Below are 22,928 nucleotides of genomic sequence, written 5' to 3' on the forward strand. Positions count from 1 at the left end.
GTTAAAGTCACGTGACTTGTTCTAAGTGGAAAGAAAGCTATGACATTAAATAAATTGCAACAAGATGCTGTAAAGAAAATGAATATGCTTGTCCCTGTCTCAGAGGACCCTTACTAAAACCTTCATAAAACTGGTCTGTTCCTTATGGCTAATAATAGGCAAATTGATGGTACTATTATTTTCCTCTGTTAGGTTATTAGAAGAATTTGTGAATCATATTCAAGAACTACAGATAATGGATGAAAGGATTCAAAGGAAAGTAGAGAAGTTAGAACAGCAGTGTCAGAAGGAGGCAAAGGAGTTTGCTAAGAAGGTACAAGAGCTGCAGAAAAGCAACCAGGTACACTTAGCTCAGAAATGAGCGGCTATGAACTGTAACATCTTCATTCTCTTACACACAGTTTCTTCAACCCTTTTACCTTAGGTCTTTGAAGAGCCAAGTCAAATTGTATTAACTTCTAACTTTGTTCCTGTGGAATAAGATATTAATGTTTGTTTGTGACTGCCTAGCATTGTCGTTGGTGTGCTACTAGATGGGTTCAAACCCAGTGCTGCCCTTTTCAGGTTAGAGTGGTAGATGCTTAGGAGTGACCCTTGCTTCCCAACTCTTAATTGAGTAAGCTTTCACAAGACTGACTAGTCCATAGCCCTGCATTTTGAGAACTACCTTACTAGTATGGATATTTAAGGAGTCATTTTAATTCAATTTAATCATAAATAAGACCAACCTGGAACAAGTTTCTTCCGAGAGTAGTAGTTCTTAACCTTCTTAATGCTGGGACCTTTTAAGACTGTTTCTCATGGTATGCTCACCTCTAACCATTAAATTGTTTCGTTGCTACTTCATTGCTGTAATGTTGCTATTGTTAAGACTCATAGTGTAAATATTTGATATTTAGGATATCTGATACATGATCCCCCCAAGAGGTTGTGAACTGCAAGTTGAAAACCACTGTCCTGGAGAAATTTGATTTGAGTAGTTTCACAAAAGTCATTTAGGATATGCCTCAGTGAGGGTTCCACTCTAACTGTGAGAAAAACAGGTGTACAGCTCTCCTCAGTCCACTTTCCAGTAGCACCAAACCAGTCTGCCCTCCGGTCTCTGCTTGCCAGACTCCTCGCTCCTCTGAAGTCACCTGAGTGTCTGAATCTCTTTCACTGGCTTGGTTTAATTTGGAGTTTATCTTGTTAAGTGTAGTTTGAAGAACATTGTTTTGTACTTTGCTCATTTTTAGGGGCCGTTCTTCAAATTCTTTGGAATTAGAGAGCTCATTTCTGCTAAAATGCTATCTTATATATTTGGTTAAAGAAGTCAATAATTTATGTATGATAAGTGTGTTTTTTAATAACCATGGTGACAGTTTCCATATACTTCTAATAAAGCTTTGCTTTGAGCAATAAAAAATAACATTAATAGTTGAAGTGACAAACTGGGTCCAGTCTGCGCAAGTTAGAATTGTAACCTTACCATTAAGCTAATTGTATAATTTCAAGAAATTTAACATCTCCAAGCTTTGTGTTTTTTTGTATAAAATGGGTTGTGATAATTAAATAAGTAAGTATATTAATAGTAATATATAATTGCTAAGTGATATATTTAGCCTTAGTGATATAATTTTGCTTTAGTAAGATAATTGCTATGTCAATCTTGTTTTTAAAACCTGGAACAATTTTATCACAAATACTAGTGTCGCTGGCATTTTGGAAGGAAGTATTAAGACAGAGGCTTGATATGTAGCTCGCATGAGCCACTCACTTGCAATTATTTCCCTGTCTCAGTGCCCCCTGTGCTGAAACACAGGCATGTACCAACTCACCCAGCTTAGCATTGCTTTTTAATGTTAATTTTTAAATCAATACCCTTTAAGCTTCTGATATATTTTTTTAAAAAAGCTTTCCAGTTTGGTAGCAAGAGTATTCTTCAGAAGTCCAGTGAGCTGGGGAGTGGCTCTTGGGTAAAGTGCTTGCTGTTCAAGCATGAGAATCTGAGTTTCTAAAAAGCTGGGTCCCATGTCTGCATGTGTCTGTAATCCCAGCAGTGAGGGTGAGGTGACGAGGTGGAGAAAACAGACAGGATCCTTTTGAGCTTGCTTGTTGAAATGGCAGCAAGCTCTCCCAAGTTCAGAGAGTCCCTGTCTCACAACGTAGTAAGGTGGAGCGCAGTAGATAGAGAAAGGCTCCTGATGTTGACCTCTGACCTCTGCACTGCATTGCATAGGCACATGCACGCCCCCCACAGGCATACTTGCCCTCCTCCAGAACTCGTCCTTTGATGCTCAATTGCTTTCACAACCATTTAGGGCTTTTGGGCGCCTTTGGTATAAAAGTTAGAAACTTGGTTAAGAGTTTTAGATTGTGTCATGCTAGTGGGTATGAATTGTTTTGTGGTTCTCTTATATGTATAAGTTTTGTTATTGTTAGTAATGGTGAGGTTGGTGTGGACTCTCCCACTAATCCCCTGATGGTAGTTTACTTTAAATTGGTATTATATTACAGTCTTAATTCTCCGGTTGTATTTTCTCTGTGCACAAATTCCTAGGTTGCTTTCCAACATTTCCAAGAACTAGATGAACACATTAGCTATGTAGCTACCAAAGTGTGTCACCTTGGAGACCAGTTGGAAGGGGTAAACACACCTAGACAGCGTGCAGTGGAGGCGCAGAAATTGATGAAATACTTTAATGAGTTTCTAGATGGAGAATTGAAATCTGATGTTTTTACAAATCCTGAAAAGGTAAGCATTGTCAAAAGAAATAGTCAAATTTTAATTATTTTGCCTTGTATTTTTAAAAAGATCTGTTTCTATGTAGGAGATGCACACACCTGTGCACAGTTGCCTTGCGTTTTTAAGAAGTTCCAATTAGTTTATAAATGCTGAGGTAACTGTATTTTTAAGTGTTTCTTTATCCTTTAACTGTTAATGAAATGTATATAGTCTGTAATAGTCATGTATCAAGTGGTCAGTCTGACCTAACGTGGTGATGAGCTGAAATGTCTTACTGTAAAGGAATCCGCAAGTCCTAGTTTTTATTTACTTGAATAAAGATCCCTTATAAAGAAATGAGAGCAGCTTAGATCTTGCTCATTGAAACCTCTGAGCTGGTTATGTTATTCCTGTCGTACCATAGTCACTCGACCGTCATCTGAAGGTGTGTGGCCTTGGTTGTTCTGCAGTCTTGAGAGCGAGCAACTTGGCTGGCTTTCCTCTCTTTAGGAGGAAAAAATCAAAACGTATGAGAAAGGAAGATCCTTGTGAATCCTGTCTCCTCCTTGTACTGCTGTTTCCTACTCACTGTTGAATACAGTCTTACAGATTTATTCCAAATTTACTATGTACAACACCAGATTCTAAGATGTTAAAAGCTAAGTATTTAGGATCTTTGCTTTGAATTAAGCAACATATTTTTATGAGTAGGACTCTCTAAAGCCAAAGGTTTTATTACTTTTAGATGTAAAAAATGATTACATGTCTGTAGATAATCCCTCTAAAGGAGAGATGGTGTTTAAAAAGTTGAATTTCAAGACCTGTAGAATAGTCCTGATAAATATCAAGAACAGGGATGCCTACGGATTTGTTAATACTGTGGTATTCCTTTGTGTTTATTCAAGGGTATATATAGGACTTAAACTGTAAATTGCGGGTCAGGATAGGTCTGCAATTTTAATGCTTTTTCCCCTAAATATTAATAAGTATAGCATGAAAGTGCCTATTACTGTTGGCTGCAGTAAGGCCAGTTCCTCAGATTACCTCTCATTGTGTCTGTTGGGTCATGTGCTCTAAGCAAAACACAAGTATCCTAACAAATGTGTTAGCCTGCTGTTTCGTTTCGAAAATACTGGTTTAATACAGTACATTCTATTATGGTTTCTCTTCCTCCAACTTCTTCCAGATCCTCCCATTCCCCGAGCTACCCAAGTCCACTCCTTTTCTTTCTCGCTCATTATGATACAAGCAGGCATCTAAAATAATTATCATAAATAAAGTAATTATTTTATGATTATTTTATTATTGCTTTTATTTTTATTTACTAATTTAATGATTATTTATTTTTATTTTATCTAATAGTATAAAAACAAGCAAACCACAATAAGACAAAACAAACAGAGGGAAATGAACCAAAGAAAAAGCTGAAGAAACACAGATTCAGAAAACACAGATTCACACACAGAGAAATCCCATAAAAACAGAAATCTGGAACCATAACATATATACAAAGGACCTGTAAGATTAAAAAACAAAAGGCCCTTACAAAGTTATGGACAGAACCTTCAAAATGCTACTGAGTTCATTTTGTGTTGGCCATTGCTGCTGGGTGGGGCCTGGCCTTAGAATGGTGTGAATACCCAGTGAATATCTGTTAAGAGAAAGGGGATGGTTTCATTGGTCAGCAGTTATCAAGTGGGTATCTTCTGGTTAGGATATGGGCTTGTGTCCACTCTCCTCTCAACAGGGGTCCCGTAGGCGCAGACCTGTGTAGGCCTTGAGTGTCCATCACCATTTCTGTGAGTTCACATGGGGGTCACTCCTGCTGTGTTTAGAAGGCCGTGTTTCCTCGGTAGCCTCCATCCCTCTGACCCCTGTGATCTTTCTGCCTCTCCTGAAGGCTTCCCTGAGCCTTAAGGGGAGAGAAATGATGGAGACATCTTCAGGACTGTTCTCCAAGGTGCCTCATTTTCCTCAGTGTCCAGTTGTGGGAATTAGTTGTCATTTAGTGGAGAAGGCATCTGAGTGAGCCGCTGACTGAGGATTTAGCAGAACATCATGAGGTGCCATTTCATTGCTGTGTCCCTTTTTAAGCTCAGGATGGTAATTGAGAATCTTAGAAGGAAATATCTATTTTTAGATTGACTGATTTTTAAAAACTGGATTTATACTTATTTGAATGTTTACTTTTAAACTTTAAAAATTTTAAATTACCCTCAACTAATCACATAGCTGTTGTTGCTGTTGTCTAATAATCTCTTTAGGTCTTAGTTGGAAGGAACAGCCTGGACATCTTAACATCTTTCTTGGTTCCTAAGCGGTCTGTAATGTGAGACTCAGTATTTAAGTTAGTTTCTCTTCTTTGCTTCACTCTCATTTGTGCCTCCGTGTCTGTTGTTTTTATCTAGCGTGCTTATTCTGCTTTCCCACTTGCCTTGGTTTGTCTTATCTCTTGGTTACTATTTAATAATTAAGAATCCTCACTTTTTGGCTTGGAACTGTAACAGCTATCCATACATTAGGAATGCATATGTGGGTAGTAAGAGCACATGGTTTGTCTTTCCAGTTCCAGGGAGTCCAACACCCTTCTCTGACCTCGATGGCACCAAGCATACATGTACTACACAGGCATACATGCGGGCAAAGGTCATACACATTAAATTAAGTAAATAAAATTTTAGTTCATATGTTAAGTAAATATGTGATGTTAGATTGAAAATTATCAAGTAAACTTCTGGCTATCCCAGTTTCAGGATTTCTTTCCCAATGTAAAGAAAAGGGAAATCACCTACATAGTTCTAGGGAGATTTGATTGTAGGAGGAATTAGAATTAGATGAAATGCCAAGCATATCATATTATTATTTTCTTCTCGTCTCCATGTGTGTGTCTCCCTTATTCTTTTTTTTTTTTTTCTTTTTTCTTTTTTTCGGAGCTGGGGACCGAACCCAGGGCCTTGTGCTTGCTAGGCAAGCGCTCTACCACTGAGCTAAATCCCCAACCCTGTCTCCCTTATTCTTACTTCATACATTAAGCAAAGTTTGTAGTCTTGTGGGGATATCATCATTATTGCATTAAAAAAAGCTGTTTTATGTTTATTTCTATTTTTACATGTATGTATGTATGTATGTATGTATGTATGTATGTATGTATGTTTGTTTCCTTCTTTTCCTTTCTTTTCTTAAGACAGATTTTCATTGTAGTGCAGGCTGTCCTCAAACTCTGTACGTAGCCAGAGACGACTTTGAATTTCTGATCTTCTTTTATCTCGTAGGTGTGCATCACCACGCTGGTTTTTAGAGGATGCTGGGGCTAGAACTCAGGGCTCGTGCATGCTGGGCCAACACTCTGCAGGCTGAGCCACACCTTCTCTTACACTAGTATCTTAGGGCCTTTGTTGTGTGTAAGACCGGATAAGTCTTGTAAACTGTTTAAACTGCTCAGTGCAAACCGTTGATGAGGTGTCGCTTTGGAACCTTTTTGTATTATTGATGCATATTTTAAGTGATATTGAAATCTAGAGGGCTATGTATACTTTAAACAGTTCTTAACTATTAGCTCGGAAGAGTCAATAAAAACGCCTTTTAAAAAACAGAAGTGTGGTCCTTCTACTACTCTATCAAGCAAAGTTTCCAAACAGCATGTTTCCTGAAAGGAGTAGGAGCAGACAGACCCCGATGAAGGCAGAGCTGGATATTAGCAGTGTTCTCAAGAGGATGCTGATGAGGAAAATGAAGGGCTTTGCTAGTCAGACGCATGGCGTGGAGGATCGTGAGACTGGAGGACAACTGTACTCAGGTGTCAGGGTAGCATTAAGTGACCTGCTGAATCAGACAGGGAGAGCTCTGAAGCAGGAATACTACTGTGTGCTGTCATGTGGCGTAATCAAGAACAAGCCCTACCACTCTCCCTTGGCAGGGACAGCATGCGCACTTAGAGACGTCTATACTAATTAATGTTCCCAGTCCTGCTTTCACGGTTAGGCAGCTCTTCTTTCAATGTATAAGAGCATGAATCATCACAGTGTCAGTTACTAAACTGTGCCAAAATACAAGTACTAAACTACAATTTAAAGGAAGAAGTAGCCCCTGTATGACTTCCCTGGACTATCTCATAAATAAACATAAATGCCTACATTTAATGAATTGTAGAAACCTTGCCTGTGTTCCTCTGTTCAGGTTGGAATGAGACTGACGAGCTACCCACTGTGCTAACGAGGCTCCTTTCAAGTTGGAAATGAATACATTTTTGTGCTATATTTCACTCGATGCTAAATTAAACTGCCATCTTTGCTTTTCTGTGCATGTGTTATATAAATGTATGTGGTTGGTAACCATTTTGTTATCATTTTATTCATCAGCTTAATCTATGCAGTAGCACAATCTAAATCTTCTTAAGTTGGTCTATTCTGTTTGGCCTCACAAACTTAGTAGAAATTTATACGTTGCTTTGGACAAACAGGATTTTTGATTTGTTCAGAGTAAAATTGAACTGCAGATTTTGTTGGGATGAAATAAATCACAATATTTTAAGTACCAAAAGGTTACATGCCTAGGTTTGGAGTTGTTATGACATTACCCACAAAGTCTTAAAGAAAATTATTTGGGCCTTGTGTTATGACTGTTTATAGGGAGGTATTAATCTTTTCAGGTGTGCTATTTTTGAAATGTAAGTTATTTTTTATTGTTCCTTTTACTTATTTTTAATAGATCAAGGAAGCAGCAGATGTCATTCAGAAACTGCATCTGATCGCCCAGGAGTTACCTTTCGATAGGCAAGTTTATATCTCAAGAGCTTACTTGTAAATAGAATTTATGGGATAAAATTGTATTTTTCCTGCTCATTGAGGCAACAAGAATTTGTTGAGCACCTCATTTGTATAATAAGATACAATGTAATGATAAACCTTGATGCAACTGTGTTTCTTTGGTGTTTGAAAACAAAATTGATCTTTTAAAGTAACAGTGAGATTTTGATTTCCTGTTTGGAATTTTAAGAACCTGGCTGTACTTGGCTGTTCAACTCCATTTTTGTTTTTCCTATTACTAGACCAGGGCTAAATTAAGGGGTTCTGATCATCTTTTAAAAGCTTGTCAAAGCTATATGGTTTTGTCAAAAAATTAAGATGTGTACTGATTGTTGTATATAACTGTATGGAGTTTAGACTACCCATAGTATCTGTCCAAGAGAATTTAAGAACACCCTTTTCTCAAACGCAAGGTCCTGGGGCCATCACTAACTAGATTTTACCCTAAAATAAAACTGTCCATTCAGAAAGAAATGCTCATGATATCATCTAGTTGTGGAATGCTGAACTCCTTTAATGAGTCTTAGGAGAAGCAGTGCCTTCGGGTGGTAGTCTGAAAGAAGCTCAGCTTTCTGCATAACAGAGAGCATGGTTTTCTGTTGATACTTAAAGGTTTTCAGATACAGCACAATGCAGATATTTGTGGGTAAATACCTGAAACTCGACTGTATTTTCCTAGCATACAGTTAACCACCTCCCATATATTTATTTTACTCTCAACCCTGTACCATAACAGATAAGCAGTAATAATATTCTTAATCACCCAAGAGTTGGACCATTACTTAAATAGATAAGTGTCTAGTCAAGATTAGTAATTGGCTGTATTCTCTATCCTGCCATACATTCTGGTTTCTCTATCAGACTGTTACTGTACATGACTCTGTTTATCGTCTTTATTCCGTGTCTGTGTGTGTGTGTGTGTGTGTGTGTGTGTGTGTGTGTGTGTGTTCATGTGTATATATGTATCCTAATCAGATCTAATGTATTCACATAGATCAGTGTAGACTTTCTGATGTCTATCTTGACTCTTGTTATAATGTTTTTATATAGCACTATAAAAGTGGTTTTTTTTGTTCCTCACCTGCTTTTAGCAGATTCTGTCCTCAAATGATGAATTATATGGGATCTTTCAAAATCACGTTCCTTTGATGCTTAGTGTTAGAAATGTCTTTAGTGTATATTGTGGTTTTCAGTTTATAAAAACTGATGGTTATTCTCCTAGGCTCATCACTGGATTCTTTTATGGTCTTTTTCATTTTCCTAGTTTTAGAATAATTTGTTTCTGATTTTAATCATTTGTGACTACTGGATTATCAAAAATGATCATTTTTAAAATGACTTAAAACTTTATATTACTATTATTCTTCACAATAGCCAAGTGAATTTAAAACAAGTAAGGACAAAATCGAGCTTTGAGATTGGCTGGGTTGTCAGTGCCTCAAGTGGAATTCAATTCCTTTAACAAAGGAATTGGTTATTCTACGTACATTTCCTAAATAAGAAATAGTAATTTCATTGAACTGCCTAAATTCAGTACCTAGCAAACTTCCCTTCCAGTATTCTCCTCCACAGCTTTATCTTTTCTTTTATAATGACATTTTACTCTTGTGATAGTTCTATATTTGAAAAAAGTTAGAAAGATAATACGGAGTCCCCATTCATCGCTGCACCCAGTTCTCCCCCACACCCTTTGTATGGGCTCACATTACATTATCTTTGTCACAACCTCATCATTGACTTTCTGTTTTTCAGGTTTTCAGAAGTAAAATCCAAAATTGCAAGTAAGTGCAGTCTGTTTATTTAGCACTTTTTTTAAAGGAAAAAACTTGTTTGTTTTTTTTTTTTTTTAAGCAGCCAGTGAGGAAGCGGGGATGCTACCATTAATTCTTCCCTTCCTAGAGGTTATGGCCTTTCCCCTCAGGATACCCAGCTTCTGCTGTTTCCTTCTAGGGCCTTCTGTGTGTTTGAGGAGTTTTTCTATATTTTAAAATAATCAGGGACAGATAGCTTTATACCTTCTGTATTTAGCTTAACTATGTATTTTTAGAGATTTTGGTCAGTTACTTATCTCTGAAAAGGGTTTTTTATTGTATTGTTGAGACAGGAGCATTGAATTCTTATTTCGATATTTAACTCCTTACATGTTTGTAATTTGTATTTTGGGTTAGTTTATAATTTGTATTTTCGGGTTAGTTTTCTCGAGACAGGGTTTCATGGTATATCTCTTGCTCTCCTAGAATGCATATATAAACCAGGCTAGCCTGGACCTCACAGAGATCTGTCTGCCTCTGCCTCCTGAGTGCTGGTGGGATTATGTCAGTCTTTGGGTTGTGCTTTAAGCTGTATCCATGCTTCTGGGGGTGGGGGAGAATCACTGGTTTTACTAGGCTTCACCTGTCTTAAGTGTTTGGCAAGCCATTTCACAGAAAGCCAATCTCATGTGTTTTCAAGTCTAAGAACAAGGACACGTGTAGATAATTGGATTCCCTAAAGAATATTTTAATCACTCTAAATTATGCAAGGTTCAAATATTAATAAATAAGAACTATAATAGCTTTGAGAGTATGGTATTAACTCAAGAGCCACTACTATCGTAGGATAAAATTTGATAGTGAATCCACTGTTACAGTAGAATACCTGCGTTCTAGTAAAAGCTTTTCTAGTTCTCATCACTTTCCAAAGCTTTAGATTCAAGATTAGAGATGTTTTCCCTATATTTTGCCATCAGAATTGACATCTCCCTTTTCTTTCATTTAAATATGTAATCACCTTTTGGTTTAAGTAACAATTATATATGGCTGTTATACTATGAAGAGTTTGTCACCTCTTGTCAGTTTATAAGTTTGTGTGTCTTGAAATACAGATTTGTGAACCTTACTTAGTATATTGTATGGGCTTGACTTACTGTTTATAATCTCGTTTTTATAATTCTTCCAAAAGAAAATAAACCCATAATCACTATAGATTTGTGTAATCTTTGTAGATTTATGTAAGTTGTATATTTAGATTGTCTTTTTTTTTTTTTAAGGTAAATACCACGACTTAGAATGCCAGCTGATTCAGGAGTTTACCAGTGCACAACGAAGAGGTGAGGTCTCCCGGATGAGAGAGGTGGCAGCAGTCCTGCTTCATTTTAAGGTAAATGGTAAGATTTTTTAATTCATGATCGGCTTCAAGTTTCTAAAGATTTCATATTCTCTGTTCCTCAATTTCCCTTAATTGTCGTATAACTATATGATAGCGACTTTATTGATGTTGTTAAATGTTATTTAATATTTAAAGATTTTATGGTGATCTTAATGTTATATTAAGGAATTGAAAATAGTTAGAGAAAGAAAAACATGTCATTTTTTTAACCCAGGCTTCTTGGTTTTTAATGTATCGTTCTCAGTCAAAAATACTTGTAAGTGAAAAGAAAAATCTTATTGAAAATTCCTATTAACTTAATCATAGGAAATAGGACAAGATACCTATGTTAAGTTATTGGATTGTTCTTTACCGTTAATTTAACTTATGTCTGATGGTTTTTGATCATCCAGTGGATATAAGACATAGTTTAATGACACATAGCACTTTTGTTGAGATTGTTGTAATAGAACCAGACGATGATAACGTTGTTTCTTCTTCGTAGGGTTATTCCCACTGTATTGATGTTTATATAAAGCAGTGCCAGGAGGTAAGTTTTCAGTATACTCTATTAAATTTTATTTTATACTAATTTGGATTTTGAAGCTATTTAAAAATAACATTAACAATGTAAAATAACCCTGTGTGTAGGGTGCTTACTTGAGAAATGATATATTCGAAGACGCAGCAATTCTCTGTCAGCGAGTGAACAAGCAAGTTGGAGATATCTTTAGTAATCCAGAAGCAGTACTGGCTAAGCTTATTCAGAATGTGTTTGAAGTCAAACTACAGGTAACTTTAACACTAATGAATTTAATAGTTCTCTCTCTCTCTCTCTCTCTCTCTCTCTCCTCTCTCTCTCTCTCTCTCTCTCTCTCTCTCTCTCTCTCTCTCTCTCTCTGTGTGTGTATGTGTTTCTACAAGATTTTTAAAATTTATTTTTATTTTTATTTTTTTATCGTGTCAAACCAGGTGAGGAAGAGAGAGAGAGAGAGAGAGAGAGAGAGAGAGAGCAGAAGAGATATTTTTATTATTTTTAATCGTTTTTTTTGTGTGTGTTCATGCATGATGAGTGCAGACACTCACAGAAACCAGAGGCATTAGATCCCCGTGGAGCTGACTGAGCCACCTGATGTGGAGACTGGGACTTGACCTTGGGACCCACCACTGAACCAGCTCTGCAGCCCTCCCTCTGCAGGATTTTTTTCATTCATTTTTTAGGTTACCATATCAAGAAATGGGTTGCATTATGGCAACGCCATATTGTATGTGCCTTATACTTCTTTGTTCTTCTGCCAGGCACTGGCCTGTACCCTTCCTCCCCACAAAAGCCCTGCTGCTTTCACACCACATGAGTCCACCTTCTCAGCCTCCCACCTTCCCTGAGATCTCGTCCCCCTCTCTCTTCTTTCCAGACACACAGTCTCGTGTAATCTTAACTCTAGGCTTCACAGACGAGAGATTGTGCTACTTATGCTTTGACCTTTGGTTTATTCATTCATCATAATGATGCTGAGAAATTAAACAATTTAATATTTGTTTAACCAAATGTCACTTTTCTCCTTTAGAGTTTTGTGAAAGATCAGTTAGAAGAATGTAGGAAATCGGATGCTGAGCAGTATCTTAAAAGTCTGTATGACCTGTACACAAGGTATAGTGTTATCATCTCGTTACTCTTTGGAGCCCAGAGTAGTCTCACTGTACCCAGCCAGCTTGAAGCACACTGTAGGTCAGGCTACTTGAGGTTCCCCTGCCTTTTTCTCATGGTTGCTGGGTTTGCACAGCACGATGACCGTACCTTCTGAAGGTACATTTTTAATTATTGAACACTAACAACACATGTCAGATTTTTCTGTTTCCTTCCCTGGTTAAAATAGAATTTGGGAAGTATTCAAGTTGTCAGATAGCAGTGCCTCTTTGAGCGTTAAATGCTTCCTTTAATGCCGCTGGAGTTGCACACAAGCAGAGCTCTTACTGAACTGACAAAAAAGACCTTGCTTAAACTCCCTTCAGTCAGTTTTGTTTCTAATTTGTGAGCTAGTTTCTGTAAAGTTTTGCTGGTGGTGTTTACTTTAAGGATTAGGGCAGTTACATGGATCTGCAGCCACTTTGTTTTGGGAGGAAGGTCATCTTAGTAACACCATCAGCACTGTTTTCAACAGTGTGAAGTAAAAACTGACAAAGACAGAAGTGGTGAACACAGTAGAATCCGTCCTACCACTTGGTACCTTGTAGATGAAGGCTTAGAGCGTACATTAGGCTGCCCTCCATTCTTGTGTTTCTGCACTGATGATTGCTTCACAGTCTCTTTTCCTACATCATCTCTACCACTTAATGACAATTTTGTAGACTATAATATTATTCGTAATATTCTATTTGTAATATGTTTCATATATAGCTTTTTAAGCTGTTCTCTATATCCTAAGTAGTCTCCCAACATTTATTTAAGAAATGATTTTGATATAAACCATTAAAGTTCCTTTATAAATATATACGATCTTTAATGTTATTGCTGTATCTAAAATATATATTCATCTTTTTCTCTCTCTTTTCCATGAAAAGAACCACCAGTCTTTCCAGCAAATTGATGGAGTTTAACTTAGGTACTGATAAACAGACTTTCTTGTCTAAGCTTATCAAATCCATTTTCGTTTCCTATCTGGAGAACTATATTGAAGTGGAGATTGGATATTTGAAAAGCAGAAGTGCTATGATCCTACAGCGCTATTATGATTCAAAAAACCACCAAAAGAGATCCATTGGCACAGGAGGGTAGGTCTCTAAAAATTAAATATAATTGAAGTTAAAAATGTTAACAATGTTAAGTTTGGGCAAACTTAGTACATTTTAGCTGTCGTTAAGATTTCCTATGAACTGCTCCTCATATTACATGCGCTGTTGACCAAATCCTCTCACAAATCACATGCTGAAATGACCTAAAAACCATGATTAAAATGTAAACCAAATATAAAGGATTCTGTAGTTTCAGTTCCTCCCCAGAGTAAATTGTTCTGAATTATTAACTAAGATTTGTATCATTTGTATGGAAACTGTGAGGAAAAGAGCAACTAGTTTACATTTAGGCAGCCCTGAATTGAGCTTGTTTTGTCATTTGTACAGAAAACTATTAAATTTTTTACTTTAAAGTCTCGGATAATTTGCTTATGAGAAGAAAAGAGTTTGCTGTAAACTTGGTGACATTTCGTTGTCCAGATTGTCCCCTGATGGGACCAGATAGGTCCTAGGAGGAAGACTAGCTTCTGTGGTGCCTCACAGACAGTAGAGTCCATACTTGCACACCCAGGCCTTCTTCGTTATGATTAGAGGGTAGAATAATAAATAAAGGAAAGATTTAATGCCATTGAAAATCTTAAACTGGTGACATGGCTCCGCTGGTAAAACTACTTCCTGTGTGAGGCTTGATAATCCACATTCTATTCCCAGAATCCATGGTAGGAGAATTGTCTCCTGAGAGTTGCCCTCTGACCCTTGTGCACCTGCATGCATGCATACACACGAATCTAACACATTTTTAAAAGTTCTTGAGTTTTTCTTATGCCAAATCAAAATATTTCAAAAAGCTAAACCCTAAAGAATAATCATAAGACTTAAAAAAGGAGTTCATAGTAGCCTGAGTTATATGTTCTAGTAGCAAAAATAGTTTAGCCAAGAGATAGCTACATAATAAATATTCCAGGTGATCCTTAGTCACTAAGAAAGGCTCAGGTATACTTAATAAATTTAGTTTAATAGAGTGAGGGCATGAGCAATGTTTAAATGGTTGTGTTTTTAAAAGTACTAAAATTCTTAAGTTTTTATACAAGACTTTTAGTAGTCTTGTAGTTATTTGTTATGTAGAATAGCTTTTTGAGCTGAAATTCTTAAGTTGCAAAAGACTTTGAAGAAGATAACTTTAGAGGCTGGACACATAGTTCAGTGGGAAGAGTGCTATTCAATCATAAGAGCCTGAGTCCAAATCCTTAGCACCTGTATAAAAAGCCAGGTGTGGCTATAGACACGCATGCGCGCACGCACGCACGCACGCACGCACGCACGCTCGCGCGCACGCACGCCTGCCCGCCCACACGCCTGCAATGTGAGCACTAGGAGCAGGGAGCAGGGAAAAGCATCCATAAGGTTTACTGGCTGCTAGCCTAGCTCCAGATGCATTGAGAGACCCTGACCTAGGGCACTAGAGTGATGAGTGACCAAGCAAGATTCCTGACATCATCATCTGGCTTCTTGGGAGCAAACAGGCACATACACCCAGACACACTTGTGCGCATATACCAAAAGTAAGAACTCCAAATTTACCCTTTTTTGATGAAAGTCATTTAAAAACTAAACTTGTGATTAGAATTTTGAGTCTCTTGGTTATTGGTTCATTTTGACTTTTTTTTCTTTTTTGTTGATGTATTCTAAGGTTGAGAGTATTTGCAGTTATAAATCTAAGTATAGTAACTTTTTTTTATTTGTCTTTATGGTGTACTAGTATTCAGGATTTGAAAGAAAGGATTAGACAACGTACCAACTTACCACTGGGGCCAAGTATTGACACACATGGGGAGACTTTCCTATCTCAAGAAGTGGTAGTTAATCTTCTACAAGAAACCAAACAAGCCTTTGAAAGATGTCATAGGGTAAGAATAAGAAGTTAATTTTTAAGATATAGTTGTATAATTCAAGTTTTATCTCATTTATGGAAAAAATGTACTTCCTGGTTAGGACCTACTAATTTTTTAATATTCTTAATCAATATGGTTTATACAAATTGTGTATGTTTATAGGTACCATATGAAGTTTTGATAAAATTATACATCGAGTAATATTCTCATCAGGATGAGCATATGTATTCTCAAACATTCATTATTCTTTGTGGTAAAAACATTTAAGATCTATTCTGACATTTAAAAGCACTCGTAGTATTTAAAAGTATATAGAACGTTGTTAATCTGTTGTTATCCTACTGGTGCAGTAAAACACCAAAATCATTTCTCTTCCCTAACCAACAGTTCTGTTCAGCGGTCTTTCCTCATTCTCCCCACCTCTTCCCACTCCCTCCTCAGCCGCTGCTGTCCACATTCCACTGTCTATGAAAGTCACTTCTTTAGATTAGGCATACGCGCAGGGTCACGCAGTAGTAAGTTGTTCTGAGACTGCTTGTTCTTCATGTGTGTATCTACCGTTTATCCACTATTTAACGGATACTTACATTGATTCTGGATGTAGTGAATATTGTTGCAATAAAATTGGAATGCAGAGCCCTCTCTAAACAAGCAGATTTCTTTTCCTTTTTTGTATACTAAGTAGCAGGACTCTTGCGTCCCCCTTTTTAACTTTTTGAGGAGCCTCTACATCACTTTTCATAACAGCCGTTTACATTCCCACCAACAGTGTAGAATGTTCTCTCTCCTCCATATCCTCACCAGCATGTTACCTGTTGTCTTGCCTTCCTAACTGAAGTAAAATGATCATGCTTTCACCGTGTTAGTGCCTTATGTGTTCTCCATATGAACCTATGATTAATAGATTGTATAATTGCACGTTTTCTCCTTATTCTGTAAGCTTTCTTTCATTCTTTGCTGTTTCCTGTACTGTGTAGCAGCTTTATAGTTGAAGGTAATCTTGTGTGTTTTTACTTTTGTTTTCTTTGCTTTGGGGGTCTCATTCAAGAAGCTTCTATCCATTACAATGTTATGAAGTATTTTCACTACCCTTATTTTGTAGTTTTATAATTTTAGTGCTTACATTTAAGGCTTTACTCTAATCTGAGTTAATTTGTGTCTATGATTAGAGACAGTACGTACCTGCATACAGTCCCACACCAACTCGACAGTCTTTCTCTAAATTGTATTAATATTTTTATCAGATCAAAAAGAAACTTCCTGTGGCTAGGCCTGGGCCAACACTAATCTTTGTATATAAATGTAACTCTTTAGGGCGTAGTTTAATAACCTGTCCATTTAGCCACATAGAAGCAGTAGGGTCACCACTAGGGTCTTGGGCATTTGACCAAGTCCACAGCACTAGGTCTGAACTTACTCACGTGGAGCAAACGTCAGATCCCACCAGAACTTTGTTGGTTGCTTCCCTAACAGTCACACCACTGCTACACCAGCTTATTACTCATTCCTCATCAGCCTATGTTTCTGCTCCTTTATGCTAAGGTGTGTGTCCTGGAATTTGCCCATTTCTCCTAAACTGTCAAAGTTGTTGATATACTTTTTTTTATTCATGATAATCTATAATCCTTTGTATTTTTATAGCTTTCATTATAATGTATACTTTTTCATCTTTCATTTACTGATATAGAAAATTTTGTTTTTCCTTTTCTTCAAAGAGTCTTACTCAGTAGCCCTGGTTGGTCTGGAATTCATTATGTCACTATGTTGACCAAGCTGACCTGGAGTTCCCACAGACCCTCTGCCTCCTGAGTATTGGGATTAGCACTGTTCATGACCATACCTAGCTCTTAGTCTTTGTTTTAATCGTTTTTCTATTTAGTTTGAGATTGCATTATTTCCCATCCCCTTTACTTACCCTTCTTTACTCTCTTTTAAATTTATGGCCTCTTTTTAAATTAATTATTGTTAAATTCTTAAATTCATGAATACAACCTTCTCGGTCTGTATAATGTTGCTTGTATGTATGTTTTCCGGGTTGACCATTCTATTGGTGATTGACATGCCATTCCCTGGAGAAAGCTTTTTCTCATCCTCAGCGTCCCTTAGTTGCCTGTAGTCTCTTGTATAGGGCTGAAGCCTCAAGTTCTCCCCTGTTAACATAGCTGTTGTTGTCCTTGCTCAGCTCTTGTGTTGTTGGTGGACCTGATGAATGTAGCTTCTGACATTTCTCAGAGACATGCTCATAGCAAACATGAGATCTAGAAATCAAAAGTAGCAACAATTCAATGTGAAGTGGTACATTTTTAAAAGTCCATGCTCTTCCGGCTCTTAGATTCTTTCGCCCTCTTCCATGACCGTCCCTGAGCCTAGGTGCAGTAATTGTGTGGTGGCAGTATCGCTCAGACTCGAGTCTGCTCTCTAAAACACAGTCGTTTGTCTTCTTGCCAGGATTGCTTCATCCACAAGATACTGGTGGTTTATTTCCATTATCATGCATGTCAAGATAAAAATTTCATTTCCTTTATTGACTTGTTGATGATTTAGTTGTTTAATGTCCTTGAATTTGTGTAAGTTCCAAAGATTTTTCTTGTTACTAATTTATTTAGGAAGATACTTAACTTTTAAGAATTTATTCAAATTTATATCTCCTATCATGTATAATGAAACATGTTCCATGTGCTTTTGAGAATATATATGCAATGGCTTTGATTGGAATGTTTAATAACTGCCTGGTTAAGTTCCTTTGGTCTACGGTACAGTTTGATTATGATTCTTTATTATCTAATCTGTCTTTTGGTGGTTAATCCATCCATTGTTGAAAGTGAAATATTAAAGCCCCTGTAAGGGACTTTATTGTATTGGAACATATCTTTCCCTTTAAACTTGTTAATATTTGCATATTTGGTTGTTCTAATATTGGATATCTTCAGTTGTTAGTTCCTTTTGTTGAATTAGTTCAATCACTATATAATGACTTATCCTTGTCACTTTTTAGCTTTCATCTGATTTAAATGATACCTGCTTTTCATATGGAGTCCATCTCTGTAATATCCTTTCTTCATCTTTCTATAATATACAGTTGTCTTTAGAGGTGAAATGTGTTGGGTTTTGTTTATATACGTAGTATATAGTTGAGTCCTTTTTAAATTCCACTCAGCCACTCAGAGAATTTAGTTTATTTACATTTTGTGTAATCATGGTAAGAGTTTACTATTGCCAGTTTTTTTTTTGCTTGTTTGTTGTTTTTGTTTTATTTGCTTTTTTAGAGTTTTTCTTTGTGATTAAATGATTTTTACCTACTAGTGTATGTTGATGCTTTATTATTTTTGACATTTTTTAATAGGTTTATGCTTTATAGTTAGGATAGTACTTAAAAACCTTTCACGCTTGCCTAGCAAGTGCAAGGCCCTGGGTTCGGTCCTCAGCTCGGGGGGGTGGGGGGGGACGGACACGGATGACTTTCAACTATAACAAGATAGCAATTTAACTGTTGATTGTAAAGATAGGAGCAAGAAAGAGAATAAAAACCTTCCTACTGCACTCCATTTCTCTCCATATTTTCAACTTTTTAATGTCACACTTCACTTTTAGTATAGTTATTAGTCTGGTATTGTAGATTTTATGAAAAAAACATTTATATATATTTTTTGTTCTATGTTTACAGTATTAAAGCTTTTTGGAATTTATGTGTAGAATCAGTTCTTCTCATCTTGTTAGCATCTCATTGTTGGAGTTTGGAGAACTCCCTTTAAGCATCTGTTTGGGGTTGTTTTTTGTTTGTTTATAAGAAAGATGCGGTCGTGACAAATATTCTCAGCGTTTGTCTGGAAATGTTGTACCTCTCTTCATTTCTAAAAGCTGTTGAGTACAGTACTCCTGGTTGTCAGGTTTTGGTTGTTGGGTTGTTTTTGTTTTGTTTTGTTTTGTTTTATTCATTCAATGTGTGAGTATCAAGTTACTGCCACTCTGCAGTTGAATGACTGAAAAGAGTTAAAAAAAAAAAAAAAGACTCAAATACTTACTAATGAAGGGAACAGAAAAGGCCACATTTCACCTCTGAAGACAGGCATACACTCTCACATTCTTTACCTGATATTTGTTCCTTTTTTTTTCTTGTTGCTTTCAGAACCTTTTCTTTAACCTTTGAAATTTGGTTATGTATGTCTCTTTGTAGTATAAACTCTCTACTCTTCTTCCTTTCCTATCCTTCTTGAATCCCTGTAGCCCAAATATTCACCCTTTACTGCTTCCCTATAGGTCAGTGCACTGTCGGCATTCTGGCTCCGTTTTCTTTTTCCTGTACATCTGTTCTGAGGTGGCGGTGCTGATTCTTCCCCTGATTCTCTCTGCTATTTGTATCTATTACTTTTTCATTCTACTTACTATTCTTTTAACTTCAGAATCTTTTTGTTTTTTAAAATTATTGAATATCCTTTGGCAAATTGCAGAATTATTTGCATATATTTTCTTCAGGTTTCTAGAATTTCTTTAAAACATCTACTTTGAGTTTTCTGTCTTGAAAGAGCACACACTTTGGGTGGTTCTGGTGCCTTGCTTTTGTTCACTATCAGGTCCCTGAAAACCCTGCATGCTTGTTGACCTATAACAGTGTCTCCATGTTGAAAGATTGGGTGTTTATTAGCATCATAGTAATCTGCCCTTGTCTATGTATACTCATTCGTCCAGAATAATCTGTTGTTAATTGTCACAAAGACCATGGTCAACAGTCCCTGTTTTAGCACTAGATGGCACCCTAAATAGAGATTTTTTTTTTTTTAACCAAATCTCTGGTTTCCTAGCTGTCATTATTTCAACAGCAGAGAGCGCCTCAAGCCCAAGTCTGTTACAAATCCATAATCATTCTTTAAGGCTGACACTGGCCTGATAGCAGGAAAGACCTAGACATTAGGAACTCCTTAGAAAGGTAGGCCATAGTTTCTGCATCTTTCTCCTGAGACAGGATGGGACCATTTCTGATTCCAAAGCTGTTTCTACAGTTAACTAACGGTCTGTGTTCAGCACTGCAAGGTTCTTCAGCACTCCACAGCCTTGTTCTGGGAGGCCTGGTCCATACCTCCAAATAACTTGTGTTCATCACTATCTCTTTCTGTCGTAGGAAATCATAATACTTGGTCTTACTCAGAGTTCATAGTCCATCAAAGTGAATACAGCACAGGGATAAGACAAAGGCTTATACTATTGTATAAGTATACAATAATATGGCCAGTAATATGGTCTGTTAGTAGCCTCTGACCTCTGTAGATCTGGCGGTGCATGTGTTTGGCCCACTCAAACTGTCATTTCCACCTGGTGTGCACAGTGTAAAGGCACCAACTGTGGGTGCCCGGCTCAAGAGAGGGCCTGCGGGTTATGTGTCAGGTTTTACCATGGTAGGCCTGGCATTCAATTCCAAGGAAAATTTGTCTGCTTAGTTTCCTGTCCTCCTTTTAGCAGATGAAATCTGTACACATTATGTTGTTCAAGTCTGTTTAGCATGATAAAAACCCTTGGTTACCGTTACTAACCCTAAGCTCACCTGTACCTGAGACTTGTGGCTGAAGAAGCTGATATTCATTATCTATTTGTACACCATTATTGTATGATAGTACACTGTCGCTGTCTTCAGACACACCAGAAGAGGGCATTGGATCCCATTACAGATGTTTGTGAGCCTCCATGTGGTTGCTGGGAATTGAACTCAGGACCTCTGGAAGAGCAGTCAGTGTGTCTTAACCACTGAGCCATCTCTCTAGCCCCAAGGTGTATTGATTTTACTGATTTTCCCCAACATTTTGGTTTTATTAGTCCCCTTGCCTCTTGGGTTTTCTGATTTTGTTCCTTATTGTTTCCTTCCCTCAGCTTGCTTAGGTGTTATTTGCCCCTTTCCTGGTTGTTTTTGCTTTAGTTTGGTTTTTAGGTAAAACCCGAGTGAGTGTGCTGATCTTTTCCTGTGTGTGCCCTCTCTGGTGTGTGCATCTAACTACATTTCTCTCTTAAGTACTGCATTGGATGAAAACTGAGCTTTTAAATATGTTTTATTTTAATTCATTTTAAAATACTCTTTTAATTTTTGCTTTGATTTTTTTTTTTTTTTGGCCCTTATATGATTAAATTGTGTTATTTGGTTGCCAAACATTTGGAGATATACTAGATGCCTTTCTGTTAATGATTTTGGGTTTTATTCCATTGGTAGTCAGTGAGAAAACTTTGCATCATAGCGTCAATCCCTTTTAAATTTATTGAGATGGTTTATATTACAAGATACAGCCCATAATGATTAAGGTTTCCTGTATACCTGAGAGACTGTGTATTCACATTGTTTGCTGGAGTATGCTGTGCATGTCAGCTCTTAATTCTTGGAAGTTGTTTATACTTTTTTTTTTTTTTCAGTTTTCTGTTTATCTTCTCTATGTTTTGTATGGATTTGGGGATATAAGCAGGAAAAAGGTGAAAACTTAGGCTTGGCTTTTATGATTTGTGATGAAGGTAAGGGTACCTGTTTAACATCAGAAACAAAGGAAAAGGAGTAGAGATTGCTGAGAATTAAAGATTGGAGTAGTGGTTAAGAAACCCTTACCAACTGGGGCTTTAAAATGGTACATTGGATTCTTTACACATTGGTTAGTTTACACATCAGGCTTGTTAGGATTCAGTGTCCTTAGTCTGCAACTTCAGGATCTTCATGCTCCAGCATAAAAGACTCTTGGCCACTAATATAGTGGTACATTGGAAAGTTGTAATTATGGCCTTAAAGCTTAGTGAAAAAATACTGTATTGTTATCTTTATGCTACTTTCGTAGATATTCATAAAACACAAACTTTATTATTAAACTTGACCTCATTATATATTTGTAAATATTTCATACTCCAAGAAGTCCAAACAGTATTATCCTGAAATTGGGTTAATACTAAAGAGTTTTGGCAAAGGTGGAAAGCAATTCATAAATAATAGAGAAGCAGTTAATACAAGTTGAGAGTCATTTACCTTTTTTTTTTTTTTTTTTTTGTTGAGCTGGGGACCAACCCAGGGCTTTGCTTGCTAGGCAAGCGCTCTACCACTGAGCTAAATCCCCAACCCGAGAGTCATTTACTTTTTAAGAGTTCATTTTTCTCAACATAATTGCTAATAGTTCTTTAAATAGTCTAGTAGTAGCAGCATCAAAGTAAACATGTGAGCTTAGTGTAAATTAAATTGCAGTTTTCCTATTCTATCCCAGCCTTAAGACCAAGGAGAAATGCTCTTAATCTTAGGTCATCTCATAAATGAGGTTACTATGACTTGGTCAGATTGAATAACATTATAGAGACTTACTCCATGAGGATATGATTAGTTAAAATTTGATCTTGTTACATTTTTATTACTATGTATATTAATTGATTTCACAGCCTAATTCCACAAGTATTTTTTTTTGGTTTGAGTTTTTCCTAGAACAGCCCTCCAAGTTAGAGACTCTCAAATTTCTTTGACTGTGATCCCAGCAATTCAAAATATACCCCACATTGTTAGCAGAGTGCACCCATATGTGTGTTGAAAATATAATTGGTTTTTTTGTTTGTTTGTTTGTTTGTTTGTTTTGCTTCTTTTTTTTTTTTTTTTTTTTTTGTGCTGGGGACCGAACCCAGGGCCTTGTTCTTGCTAGGCAAGCGCTCTACCACTGAGCTAAATCC

General features: G+C 36.8%; 1 protein-coding gene across 1 annotated transcript in view; it reads left to right on the forward strand.

Annotated features, from left to right (window-relative positions):
• The window catches only part of Exoc5 (exocyst complex component 5), a 46,567-nt gene that overhangs the window by 12,626 nt on the left and 11,013 nt on the right, over positions 1 to 22,928 (forward strand). Inside the window, exons 3-12 of the mRNA XM_032918169.1 lie at positions 193 to 340; positions 2,540 to 2,734; positions 7,412 to 7,476; positions 9,262 to 9,290; positions 10,538 to 10,647; positions 11,141 to 11,185; positions 11,287 to 11,427; positions 12,204 to 12,286; positions 13,198 to 13,407; positions 15,128 to 15,275. Of these exons, the coding sequence (XP_032774060.1) occupies positions 193 to 340; positions 2,540 to 2,734; positions 7,412 to 7,476; positions 9,262 to 9,290; positions 10,538 to 10,647; positions 11,141 to 11,185; positions 11,287 to 11,427; positions 12,204 to 12,286; positions 13,198 to 13,407; positions 15,128 to 15,275 (1,174 nt within the window). The remainder of the gene's footprint in view (positions 1 to 192; positions 341 to 2,539; positions 2,735 to 7,411; positions 7,477 to 9,261; positions 9,291 to 10,537; positions 10,648 to 11,140; positions 11,186 to 11,286; positions 11,428 to 12,203; positions 12,287 to 13,197; positions 13,408 to 15,127; positions 15,276 to 22,928) is intronic.

Source organism: Rattus rattus, chromosome 12, assembly GCF_011064425.1.
Source record: "Rattus rattus isolate New Zealand chromosome 12, Rrattus_CSIRO_v1, whole genome shotgun sequence".
Lineage (NCBI taxonomy): Eukaryota > Metazoa > Chordata > Mammalia > Rodentia > Muridae > Rattus > Rattus rattus.